Source organism: Ctenopharyngodon idella, chromosome 8 (assembly GCF_019924925.1).
Source record: "Ctenopharyngodon idella isolate HZGC_01 chromosome 8, HZGC01, whole genome shotgun sequence".
Classification (NCBI taxonomy): Eukaryota; Metazoa; Chordata; class Actinopteri; order Cypriniformes; family Xenocyprididae; genus Ctenopharyngodon; species Ctenopharyngodon idella.
This window is the reverse complement of record NC_067227.1, coordinates 25,469,477-25,482,288: the sequence shown is the minus strand read 5'-3', so window position 1 is coordinate 25,482,288 and position 12,812 is coordinate 25,469,477. Positions and strand designations below refer to the sequence as shown.

At 35.3% G+C, this 12,812-nt stretch overlaps 2 protein-coding genes across 3 annotated transcripts in view; one reads left to right on the top strand and one right to left on the bottom strand.

Annotated features, from left to right (window-relative positions):
- faf1 (Fas (TNFRSF6) associated factor 1) overlaps window positions 1-1,437 on the bottom strand; it is a 75,696-nt gene extending 74,259 nt beyond the window's left edge. The window contains exon 1 of the mRNA XM_051904377.1: window positions 1,153-1,437. Coding sequence (XP_051760337.1) covers window positions 1,153-1,203 — 51 coding nt within the window. The 5' untranslated portion in view covers window positions 1,204-1,437. The remainder of the gene's footprint in view (window positions 1-1,152) is intronic.
- A 1,699-nt stretch (window positions 1,438-3,136) lies between these two features.
- Window positions 3,137-7,242, top strand: cdkn2c (cyclin-dependent kinase inhibitor 2C (p18, inhibits CDK4)). Of its 2 annotated transcripts, XM_051904288.1 has the most exons (3): window positions 3,137-3,293; window positions 3,711-4,379; window positions 6,273-7,242. In XM_051904288.1, the coding sequence occupies exons 2-3, from the start codon at window positions 4,248-4,250 to the stop codon at window positions 6,642-6,644; spliced, it is 504 nt and encodes a 167-aa protein (XP_051760248.1). In that variant the 5' UTR covers window positions 3,137-3,293; window positions 3,711-4,247; the 3' UTR covers window positions 6,645-7,242. The 2 variants fall into 2 exon arrangements, with proteins under 2 accessions (XP_051760248.1, XP_051760249.1); XM_051904289.1 differs by having other exon boundaries at window positions 3,160-4,379.
- The last annotated feature ends 5,570 nt before the right edge of the window (window positions 7,243-12,812 follow it).

Sequence of the window (12,812 nt, the reverse complement as noted above, 5' to 3'; positions counted from 1 at the left end):
TATATATGTGTGTGTGTGTGTGTGTGTGTGTGTATATATATATAGTGCAATCTGTAATATTGTGAAATATTATTACAATTTAATATTTAAACTTTTCTATTGTATTATATTTAATATTGTAATTTATTCCTAAGATGCAAAGCTGAATTTTCAGCATCATTACTCCAGTCGTCAATGTCACATGATCCTTCAGAAATCATCTAATATGCCGATTTGGTGCTCAAGAAACATTTATTATTATTATCAAAGTTTAAAACATTTGCGCTGCTTAATATTTTGTGGAAACCATTACACAATTTTTTCATGATTCTTTGATGAATAGAAAGTTCAAAAGAACAGCATTTATTTTAAATAGAAATCTTTTGAAACATTATGAAGGTCTTCACTGTCACTTTTGATCAATTTAATGCATCCTTGCAGAATAAAAGAAACAATTTATTAAAAAATAAATAAACTACTGACCCCAAACTTCTGAACGGTAGTGTAGACATTATTGATATGTGATATTTAACTTCACATATAAGGTATTTCCAAAGCTTTCTTCAATATAACAGATAGGAAAAGCTTTTAAATTATGAGAGATGTTTATCAGTATGTATAAGCAACCTTCAATTTTAGTGAATGCCGCCTCAAGATATTTAAGAATTTCAGATCTCTTTCTGTTTCTATGAAATAAACATTTTGCAAATCAAAACCCATATTGTCAATACTTGTAACCCGACTCATATTTAAAATCTCAAAACAAACTGAAAAACAGGAATGTGACAACTGATGGCAGTGTACAAACAGAGAAAACCGTGCAGAGTCATCTGACAGCTTCTGGCCATTACAGGGTCATGAAAATACAGATCAGGATTCAGATGACAGTCCTGTAATGTTTCCTAGTCCCAGATAAGCAGATTATATTAAAATGACGTATTTTCAGCTGTTTATTCTTACTTTGCCCGGTCATGTGCTTGCCAAACTTCGTTTTTGCTGAATAATTCAAACAAAGCCACTGACAGCTGATCATCTCGAGACATGTCAACAAAAATGAAGTGACTTCAATAGCCGTTACCCGTCTAGCAATCAGCAGGCACAAGAATGGATCTGATCTACACGTTCAGACCTTATAAAATTACAGATTATAAGTATATATGCGAGGAAACCCACCTGAAAGTCGGCCAGGATCATTTCTCTGTCCATGTTACTGTCGGAGGCCATTGCAGTGAGAGGCTAACGACTCATGTAAAAACCTCAAAAATATCAACCTCCGATTTCAAAAGAGCAGCTCAGGGCACGGCTTATCAGTGTGCGGAAGGTAACTATGTATAAATGCTGCTCTTCGGGGCCGTGTTGTCAGTGTTTGGTGGCTTTCTGTTTTTCTGTTATCGTCACTTTGCTTTTCTGGATCGGCGTTCAAAGCAACGAAAACATCTTACGGCTGCCGTAAAGAAGTGCCGTGAACTGTCGCGCAACTCACGGTTGGAAAGGGCTGCGTATTTTTAAAGAAGCAGCAGGGCCGCGGCTAAATTTGAATGGACTTTCTTACAAGTGACTTGTTTGCCTACCTTGTGACATTTTACAACAATAAAAAGCATTAAAAATGTTTATCAAACATCTTTATGGGCTCTGTAGACAGTTCTCTTTTCTCTGCAGCAATTTTATACTGTTCTACCCCAGTGTAACCCCCCAAAACGAGGTTTTTATTTTGTAAACATGAAGATATAACAATGCCAACCGTGATGATTAATCATACATTACTAACTCATGATGGTTTAAAAGGGCTGATTTAATTTTACAGGTATTCTGGGTAAACACACAGGTTTCCTTGGTGTCATTTATGCTTGAATTTTTTTTTTTAAATCAGTCTAACTTGGTTTGCTGGTCTTAGCAGCTATGCCAGCCCTACCAGTCTGGTTTTATAGGCCCGGTTTCACAGACAGGGCTTAGCCTAAGCCAGGATTAGGCCTTAGTTCAATTAAGATATTTATGTATCTTTTATAAACGTACACTAGAAAAAAACATTACTGATGTGCACCTTGAGACAAAACAATGACACTGACATATTTTAAGATATGTCAGTACAAGTTGCTTTCAGTTAAAACAGCTCAAATATCCATTTTAGTCTAGGACTAGCTTAAGCCTTGTCTGTGAAACTGGGGATAGAGTTTAAGAGCGATTTTCAGTGGGTCAGGCTTAAAAGATAAGCTTGTCAACCAGCTGAGCACCATCTTGGCCAGACTAGAAAAACAGTTAGACCATCTTAAATCAGGTAACACCATACAAACACTAATAAGGCCCGGTTTCACAGACAGGGCTTAGCGTAAACCAGGATTACACCTTAGTTCAATTAGGATATTTCAGTAGCTTTTATAAATGTACACTAGAAAAAAAATGGAAAAGAAAAAAATAACATTACTGGTGTGAATCTTGAGACAAAACAATGGCACTGACATATTTTAAGATAGCCTATGTCAGTACAAGTTGCTTTCAGTTAAAACAGCTCAAACATGCAGTTTAGTCTGGAACTAGCTTAAGCCTTGTCTGTGAAACTAGGGGTGAATAGCCTAAATAAATAATCCAGTTTAAGTTGGTTTGCTGGTCTTAGCTAGTCTCACAGCCAAGCCCACAAAAGAGTGCCAAGAACCCCTCTATAACACCAGAAAACAGCATAGCCTAGTTTAATAGTCTTATTTTTAAGCAGGGATGTAGCAATATGTGTTAGTATAATAATATTACTGTGTAGTAGTGTCAATGTAAACATTAGCTATTGCTGTGCTGTAGATGCATTCATTCCAATGAATAAACAAGACGATAGGATGGTCAAATATTGACAAACTGGCCATTTTCAGAAAAAAAAATCACTTATGGTTTGCTGGAGGGTAGCATCTCGGCAGTTCACATGACTTAATATAAACCTTGCACTGTTTTAGGCTTTCCTCCTATAAATAGCTTGAATGAATTTCACTTCAAACATACATTTATGGAGAGGGAAATCTTACACTGGGAACACCAACACTAGAAAGCCTTTACAACTCAAGGATGTGTGCTTAACACGGAAAAAACTGAAAATTTAGCAGAAAGTGCATCTCTCAGCCTCTCCCCAGCAGCATTACCGTTGATCCCGCCTCGCTCCGCGTCTGTTAGTAAAAGTGGGCGGAAGTGTCGGCCCTTTATTTCAAAAACGGAGTGATGTCAAACAACAGCGGCAGACTCTCTGACAAAGTCAGCTGTCTTGCAACCAGCTTATTCAACGGCCATAAACCACTCGGAGAGGATAACTCGATGCCCGCGACGTAACCATTCTGCAGGTAGTGGATACAATGTTTCATTTTAAATGATTCATTATGACGTCGTCCATCATCGGCTGAATCGTCACAGAGTAACTGCACCTCAGTGCGCGAGGAATCACTACGACAGAACATTTGTACATATTCACGCCTGCAGTTTGAAACGCTTCACCGCAGGCTGGAAACCAATTAAAGATTATTTTTTACGCGTGTCAGCTCGATGTAGGCGAGTAGTGTCAGTTAAGCAGTTTTGATAACCCTCATGCCAGCGTTCTTTGATGTGCACGCATCAAAGAAGATTTGCTTTTGACGTTTCATATTCAAAATGGGCGGGAAGCATGCATTAAACTTACAACACATCCTTGCGAACTCACTGGATGCTAAATAAAAATTTCCTCGCGGAATAACAGTCTTCGCTCTCTGTTTATCTGTTTTCAGAGCTCGTTCGGCGGCTTGAAATGACAACATCTGCGAATGCCATGAACGCATCGCACTTCTCCAGCCCAATGCACCTGCATATAGTTCATATCAGAGGATTAATGAAAGGGAAGTTTGGCTCTCAGATGCGAGCATTTTTCATGTGACTATACATATCTGTTTGAATGTGAGATCATATCTGGACCGAGACCACGACAGAGCTTCATGTCATTCATGGACACGGAGAGGAACCTCTCGCATTGATCATATAAAAGAGGATGTTTGTTTTGTTTTCGTTTTTTTAATATGTTTCTTGAATGCCCATAGATTTGATAAGAGATGGCATGGCATCCCTGTTCTCTCCGCTGGTTCCGATGGCTTCGGTAGGACGATATTAATGTGGGTGGACCTTGGCGCATCTCCAACGGATATTTTTTTAGGGGGGCTGGAGGATCGGACTATTTACTACAGCTTTGTAGTACTTTTTCCATATAAACCAGCGTACGTTTTTTTAAAAAGCAAGCATCAGAGATATTCTACCTCCTTTGTCAGTATATAATGGCCGAGGACACAGCTATAGATGGACTGAGCACTGCAGCTGCGCAGGGAAATCTGATGGAAATTGAGCAGATACTGCAAAGCAACGTGAACGTTAATGAGAAGAACAAGTTCGGCAGGACACCATTGCAGGTTAGACTCTCATCTCCATGAACAACTTACATATCTAAACACGGTGTTTATAAAGCATATTACATCAGCCTCACGAAAACAATTTGTCCTTTTCCTTCTTGTAGTCACCATGAGCAGTGGCCTGGTTAACTTGCTTCTAAATAAACCTGTGTTTTTTTTTTACCTGCAAACCAACAAGTAGCCCTACGCACCTGTTGAAAATGATCTATATTTTATTATGCCAACAAATTAATGGCACTCGTTATCTTTTACATAAAGCATTTATTGTGTGTACTGAATTGTGTGTTTTATTACACCAGTCAGATCACGAGCAAGAAAATGTGGCATTATACTTTTTGGCAACCTTTTACAGATTTAGATAATATTGTAGGCCGTTTTTATACAACGTAAGTGTAACAACAAATTTAAATGATAATGGAGTTTCAATGTTAAGGCCGGAAGTGATTGTAGATGCTTATGTTTATTATTTACTTTAATGGGGTAAGATAAATCTCTAGAATTAAGTAAATCAAAATCATATATTATATATTAAAATCATATAAGCCTCGAGAGGCTGTTTGTACTTTTTAAATTGTTATTTGAGTTATAAATAAAATGTTCTGCTAATGAGAAGGCCGTCTGGACTTACACCAAACACAATATAGCTGTTTAATTTCGGTAAACATGAAATAGTTTGATATTACTCATGTTCTAGTGTCATATTCACATAATATATTCTCTTAGCTTCAGAATGAGTGATATTCTGAAGGGTAATCCCCATCCTCGATACTGGTAGCCCTAGCATATGCCAATTTCTGCCTATGCATATGTGGCATATATTTATATTTATAGATGACACATAAAATATTCGTGAACGATTTCATGTTAAAAAATTATATGAATGAATAAGGAAAAATGTACATTTTAAGTGATGTGACTGGTCACTACTTTTATTTTTTTATTGTACTATAAACTTTTACCTCTACTAGGTCATTTCAAATGGTTCTGTGATGTGACAAATGAATTTATAAAATACTAAACATTACATGTGGTCTCTTAATTAATATGAGGTAAAAAAAAAAAAAATACACATGTGTAATAATTATCCAAGAATGAGGGTTTAAAAATCGTTTGAAATAGCATTACCAATATTAAAATACTGGTGTGATGTACTGGTGAACTTCCTCGTAAAATTTCCATAAACATAATTCATAGTATGTACATTTGTTTCTGGGTCTTTTTGTCGATTAGGTCCATGACATCATTTCATAACTTCATATATGTTATCATCAGAGATCATAGAGTCATAATTTTGTGCTTAAAATTCTGTTTTCTATTAAACATTTTTGGTTACACTTTAAGATGTCTGTTACAGTGTAATTATACATTTATTACTGAGTAATAAGAGTTTAACTACATGTGCTTACTGTAGGGTTAGGATTAGGGTGTGGTTTGGGGTAAGTTGCATGTAATTATATACAATTTATAGTAATTACTATAGTAACTACATGTAACATATGTAAGAAGGACACTGCAAAATAAAGTATTACCCATTTTTTATATCGTAGGTTTTGAAGTCGTGGTTATTCTTGTAAACGATAGCAAATCCTCTCTTCGATTTCTTTATTTGCATGATAGCAATAATGAAGCCTCTTCTGAGAAATAACAGGTTCTCAGAACTATCATATATATATGTATAGGCATGTCCATATTTAAAAGATGTTGAAAATTTGACCTAAAATACACTATTGCCTTATGCATTTATATACATTTTTACCTTTTTACATTTTAAAAGTTTAAATAATCCACTCATAATGCTTAATTAAAAATGCACACTTTCGCTAAAAAAGGTTATTTTTGTAATTAATTATTTCTTAGCACATTAACACGTGTTCTCTTTTGGTTGTATCTCAGGTGATGAAACTTGGCTGCCCGCGCATTGCAGAGACGCTGCTTCGAGCAGGCGCCGACCCAAACGTGCGCGACCCCATCCTAGGACTGACCGTCAGTCACGACGCCGCGCGTGACGGATATCTGGACACTCTACAGGTGCTCGCGCAGAATGGTGCTGATGTCAATCTTCTTGACAACAAGGGCAATCTGCCTCTGCATCTGGCGGCGCAAGAAGGATGCCTGGATGTCGTGCAGTATCTCGTATCTTGCTGCAATACGCAGCCTTTTCTGCGTAATGCAAAAGGCCAGACGCCTCTTGACTTGGCGTCATTGCACAGAAAATATAAAACTGTGGAGTGGTTAGAGAACATTGCGCCTTCACAATCCAGCTAGAGATTATGATTATGGCCCTGCGTGTTTTGTTGTGTAACAGAGGTAGCGTGAAATGCTGCGATTTGTCGCATGGCGGAAAATTCAGCCAACTACCTCTTATTGCAATGTAAAATATTGGGCTCAGGGGCTTGTCTTTTTGTGAAGAACAATTAACATTTGACTTTGTATGTAATTCACATGGCCCCCAATTTCAACTGGATAAATGGATTTTGTTTTTGTCTTTTGTTTTTTGTTTTTTTCAATGAGGTATTTTTCAGGTCACCTAAGCCTCCATTTTAGATTTGTAGATCATTTCTTTCACTAACTTTAAAAGCCTTCTGTATGTCCTTCTATATGTCCTGTTTTATAACAAGAAAAATATAATCTACATTAATTGATATGTTCAAAGAAACAGATCTCCTTTTATTGAAGTAATTGCACTATAATGGTCAAAATCCACTTTAACAACCCCTGACTGCTCTGATTTTTGTTGTGTTTAGTTTTATGACATTAAATTTGCACTTTTCCTTGTAATTAATGCCTTTTTAACTGTGAAAGATGTATTTTGTCGCATGGAAAATATTAAAAACCTGCAAAATAACCAAAGAACCCTGTTAAACGGTTTCAGTAGCCTATGTTTTCATGACGTTGCGTGTTTAACTCTGGCCTCGTGTCACTGAAATACGGGTAGGCCTAGAAAACATTTATGAGACTGTATTAAAAATATGGATTTGAAACTGTTTGATGTTGTCGAATGTTTAAAGCAGGCTAAATAAAACGCTGTGACACGTTAGCGGTGGCAGAGTTCTATGTATTTTAGCGTATTAGCTAGTTATAGAACACCAGTTGTCTGCCGTTCCCTTTGTAAACAGAAAGCCTCACAGTTGACAATTATCAGATTTAGCTTTCATTGTAGCGAAAAAGCGAAACAAAATTATTATAACCTCCATTTTATGGCTCTATAATTCATTTGAGGAGAATTAGCTATACATTTCCATCACCTTTTCAAATAGCTACTGCATTGGGTGAAATACGTTACGCTCATTGTGTTTCTGTAAGGATTAGCTATAATAGACATGTTTTTAATCTCTAAAATAAAAGTCATTTTAATATTTTTATTTATAGGGTTTATTTGTAAGGTGTTAAAAATTAATAACTGGCGGTGTAACTCTCCGGAGATTGTTAAAAAAAAGTGCCATTAAAAGCCTTTGAGGGTGGGGGTGTTAGAGTAGGCTAAGTATAATCTGTTAAAATTTACTTATTTAAAAATTAACAACGAAGCCATTTTGTGATAATATATGAATATCTGAAAATCACTATGGCATTATTAACAAACAGGAAGAAATGTTTCAGATATTTTGACCTTTTCATGACAAGGAACGTCTTGTTCAGGTCAAACAGAGTAGGCCTATAATGCTAAATCCTCTTGACTCAATAATTCATGATATTTGAAAAAAAAAAAAAAAAGTTTTACATTGATTAATATGTTTGTGTTTACTCACATGTATTAAAGGTGCAAAGACAGTATTTTAGTAGCCTAGCTGACAATTTTAGAGTCATTAAATCCATTTTTATAGAAAAGGGTATGAAACTAACATGAATACAAAGATTATATATCTAAGAACTTGATACATGTGTTTCAAACTAGATTATTAAAAGATCCTTTCCATAATCTCGGACATCCTTATCCTGTTATTGACCCATAAATATCGAACCAACAGAAACAAATACGCATGCACAGTGAAACCTAAATATGCGTCATATGTGGGCACATTATTCCTGTGCTTTCTCTCGCAGTAATCTAAAACAAATATTTTGACGTGTGGTGTGTGGAAGTCATTCATTTCAAAACCAGACTACAAACAGGAGCGAGAACACGTTTTAACCACGAATTCGTATAATGTGCCGTATTATCTTGGATAAACAATGCGCTTTTATTTTAGTGTTCGTGCGTCGTGGATACATGGACTGTTACGTTCGCACAATATAAAATGATAGACAGTGAATGATAAAATGGTGACTCTCTGTGATGTTTTTCATGGTCGTGCAGCAGCAGAAATCCGTTAGATCGGTGGGAGGAAACAGTCCAGTGCGCAGTGCCAAGATTTTCAAATTTAGGCGCTTTCGGTGTAAAAACGCTCCGGATTCTCCCCAAACGCTCTCTGCAAGAGAAGACGAAACTTATATGGTGTTTGGCGCTTCTAAAAGCAGTTTTCATGATTATGGAGATGCCATGCAGTGATCTTCTTCCTGGTTGCTCGGCTGCGTAAAATCTTCTAGAAACGCACGATGTTTGACAACGCGTTATCCTTCAAAACAAATGAATTACATTTATGATAATTATTCAGCTCCTAACATGGGTTTATATCGACTGTCAGCGATGAAAAAGGTAAATAAAAAAACGTCTAAATGTGGAAAAACTCGAGACATGTTTGGGCATGTTTATGGTCAGTTTAGCACACGTATGGTTAACTGTTTAAAAGAAAAAAGCTTTTTATGTTTATTGAGAGAACTATGTGTGAGTTAATCAAAACAATAACTTAAAATCAATATTAACATGTTGAATGTAGGCTATATAGCATTATAATGTCAAATCGAAAGAAATATTTTACACAAGATTTTGACACCTGTCAGTACTGAAAGCTAAAAATGTTGACCTATATTGTTTGACCATCTGTTTTCTACATATTTGCATACATCCTGGTTACATTGCTAGCCTGTGATAAAATGTCGATATATTGTTTATATATTGTAGAATATCCACGCTGAGAACATCAAAAAATATAATTTCTCTTGAAAGGGTGTGTAGAGGTCTCTGACCTTTCAGGAGAGTTTGATGGAGCCGAGAGTTAACATTTAAATGTTATTAATGTAGGTTTTCAAAATTAACTGAGTGATCAATGCAAAATATAATTTTACAATTCTAGAGAACATTTTAAGAGAGGCCTTTATATTATTTTAATACAAGTAAAAATTAATTACATTAGGGTTAATTCTGATTGCATGAACATCTGTGTAAACAGATCCTTTATTGCTCACTGAAAATGCAATTTTAAGCCCAGAATGGGTTACAGTTTTTGGTTACACTTTATTTTAAGGTGTCCTTGTTACAGTGTAATTATACATTAATAATATATATATATAACTATACATTTAAGTACTGTGTAATATTAATTAACTACATGTACTTACTCTAGGGTTATGGTTAGGATTAGGTTTGTTGTAGGGTTAGTTGCATGTAATTATGCATAATTTACAGTAACTACACTGTAAACCCAAATAAGTTGGCAAAACTCAAAAAATGTTTAAGCTAAGAAATTCAAAGTTTAAGTAAGCAGAACTGGCAGATTTTTAATTTGTACTCATACATTTTCATCGTTCTTGAAATGTTTGAGTACACTCATACATTCAACTTAAAATTATCATGTAACCCCAGTGTAAATATTTTTATTAGTGTAAAACTAGCTAGCTATATAACAAGCTAATTCAGAAAATGCTAACTTGCTAACATGTTAACAATAGCATGGTATAGCACATGCTGAATGAATACAGCAATGTATAGCATTTAACATATACTTGCTCTCAAACCAAGCCGCATGCACCACTTGATGGTAAAAACCCACATTAACAGAAACTCTTCTAAATTAACATAACAAAATATTAATCACTACTAAATCTCCCACTTAACATTAATCTAGCACAAAAAACATTATAACACTTAATTTTACTCTCCCTTTCGAGTGCCATGGGCAAAGCATGCTGGGAAATCGATATCGAAATCGAAAAAAGTTTGTCTAAATTAAAAGAAATAAGTTCATAAAAATCAAAACAATGAAACAGTTCAGTTCACTTAAATTTTATCAGTTCTGTGAACTTGAAAGAAAAAGAAAGTGCTAAATACTCATTAAAGTTAATTTGACTGAACTAATTTAAGTTTGTCCTACTCAAACCAATTAATTATTTTGAGCGTTAGAGTTTACAGTGTACATGTAACATGTAAAAATGACACTGTAAAATAAAGTGTTACCCAATTTTTTATTTACTTATTTTTATTATTTTTTTTTATCATATTATTAAGTCACCCTGCTATGAGATCAGTTCAGTTTTAACCAAATGGAGACATGAGGGAGCATCATGTGGCAGACCTTTCATCTGCATTTCACAAACTGTTTACCCCGGCCGGTGTCTGATTTTTCGCCGTGTCTGTTTAATTGCTCAACTGTAATATTTTGTTCTGTCCCAGTGAGGTCACTGAATGACAAAATCTTTTAACTTACACCAACCCTTGTTTGTCAGTCCACTGATCCAAAATGTTTTTTTTTTCTTTGCATATATCTATTTATGTCATATATGTTATAGTTTATGTATGTGAATAGGATAATTGCTTTTGAACCCCAGGGCTTTTTTAAAAACACTGTTTTTAAATTCAAATAATAGTAATAAATAAAGCGGCCAGTCTGTCTTTCTTGATGTTTGAATGTTAATGCAGAATACTGAATAAAACACCCATTGCTTTATACAGCTGAAGCATCAGTGATTTTGTGGGCGAAATAACAAATTTGCTACTTTGTAATTTATGAGTGTTACAAGAGCCTGTGTGCGCAGCTGCCAGGTGGAGTGCCACTTGAAAACCCTCTTTTGCCACAGAAGGGGTGATACAATATGTCCAAAAGCCCTGTGGTGGTGAGGCATTGGCCAGTCAACAGCAACACTTTTATCAGACTTTGGGAAGAACCGCTGTGCATTTTGCTTTCCATTTACATGAGAAGTTCATTTGTGGTTGCAGTGACAGCCCAGAATTCAATTCAAGTGCAGCTTCCTTCCACTTTTTGCATGGGCGCTAGGAATTGTGACACAAATACACAAAGTATAATGAGCAGAGTTTGCAGATAGATAGACGAATAGACGGACGGACAGACAGACAGATAGATAGATTGATTTTGTAACTTTATTTGATTATGTACACATATAATAACATGCACACAATAATGGCAAAAAGAAATGTGACCCTCATTGCTGAAATAACAAATGTGGATATAGTTAGAGATAGATAGATAGATAGATAGATAGATAGATAGATAGATAGATGGTCTGCTTTGTAGCTTACTTTACGAGTATTTTGGAAAGCACCTTTTTAAAGCTGCTGATCAGGAATAGTTTCACATGAACCTTGTTTCGTTAAAAGTAGCCTACACCTAATGAGTTTTTGTGTCACTTGCAGGTTGCAGAGCCTCTATGCAAACTATATTTCTGGGTATGTGCATATTTACATAGCTATGTATGTAAATATACAAAGAAGAGGGATTGTCACTGGGACTTTCAAGTCAGGTCAGGCCAGGTTGCCACATTTATGTTAAATGGAGTAAATTGTGTTAGTAATAAAAATGCTTTTTGTATATTTCCAGGTATATTTAAATTAAAAAAAAAAATACATTTACTATTTAATATTTAGATTTAAATGTAATATTTAATATTTCAATACAAGATATTCTCCTCAAATCATTGTCAATGCAAAGCAGGATCACATTGTGACAATTTACCCAGCATCCAGTAGTGTGAGATAACATGTTTAATGAAGTGTCTTGTTTCCTTGGCAATAAGGATGGACATAGTAGTTTTTTGCAGCCAAGACTTTAAGGTATGTGCCAATACAGAAACTGAAAATAAACCTTCACTTAGAAATATATTTGCTGGAGTAAAAAAAAGTGTGACAACTATGGCCAATTTTTCCTGTATGCCCTTGTATGGTGCAATGAACATTTTGTTTTTCTTCGCAAATGTGTATTATTACTTAAAAAAATCCTCTCATACCAAATTCACTTTACAAAGACATCCATCACTAACTGGTTAATGGTATTGTAGGCCTACTAACCTATAATTACACAACAGAACATTAGAAAATAAGCTCTCATAAGAAAACAAGCTCTGAACAGCGCGACTATAACAATAACTAATTATTTAACGTATTTTCTAGTAACGGTCAACCCAAATAAATATAAAAATCGAGTTTTTAAATCTAAGTGAAAATGGCTGGGTATAGCATAGGCCTACAACAAAAGTGACTCAGCAGTTCGTGTGCTTCGACATAACAGTAATAAGCGCCCTCTAGTGACGCACGAATGCTGCTGCAGAATAAACAAAAAAAACAAAAAAAAAAACCGAATCAGTCTTTATGAGCAGAATTTCAGT

What these genes read in the sequence shown, in the direction of transcription:
- cdkn2c (XM_051904288.1), top strand. Translation starts at nt 4,248, where the DNA reads ATGGCCGAGGACACAGCTATAGATGGACTGAGCACTGCAGCTGCGCAG. An exon ending in TCGGCAGGACACCATTGCAG is followed by an intron (nt 4,380 to 6,272) that starts GTTAGACTCTCA and finishes GTTGTATCTCAG; the next exon opens with GTGATGAAACTTGGCTGCCC.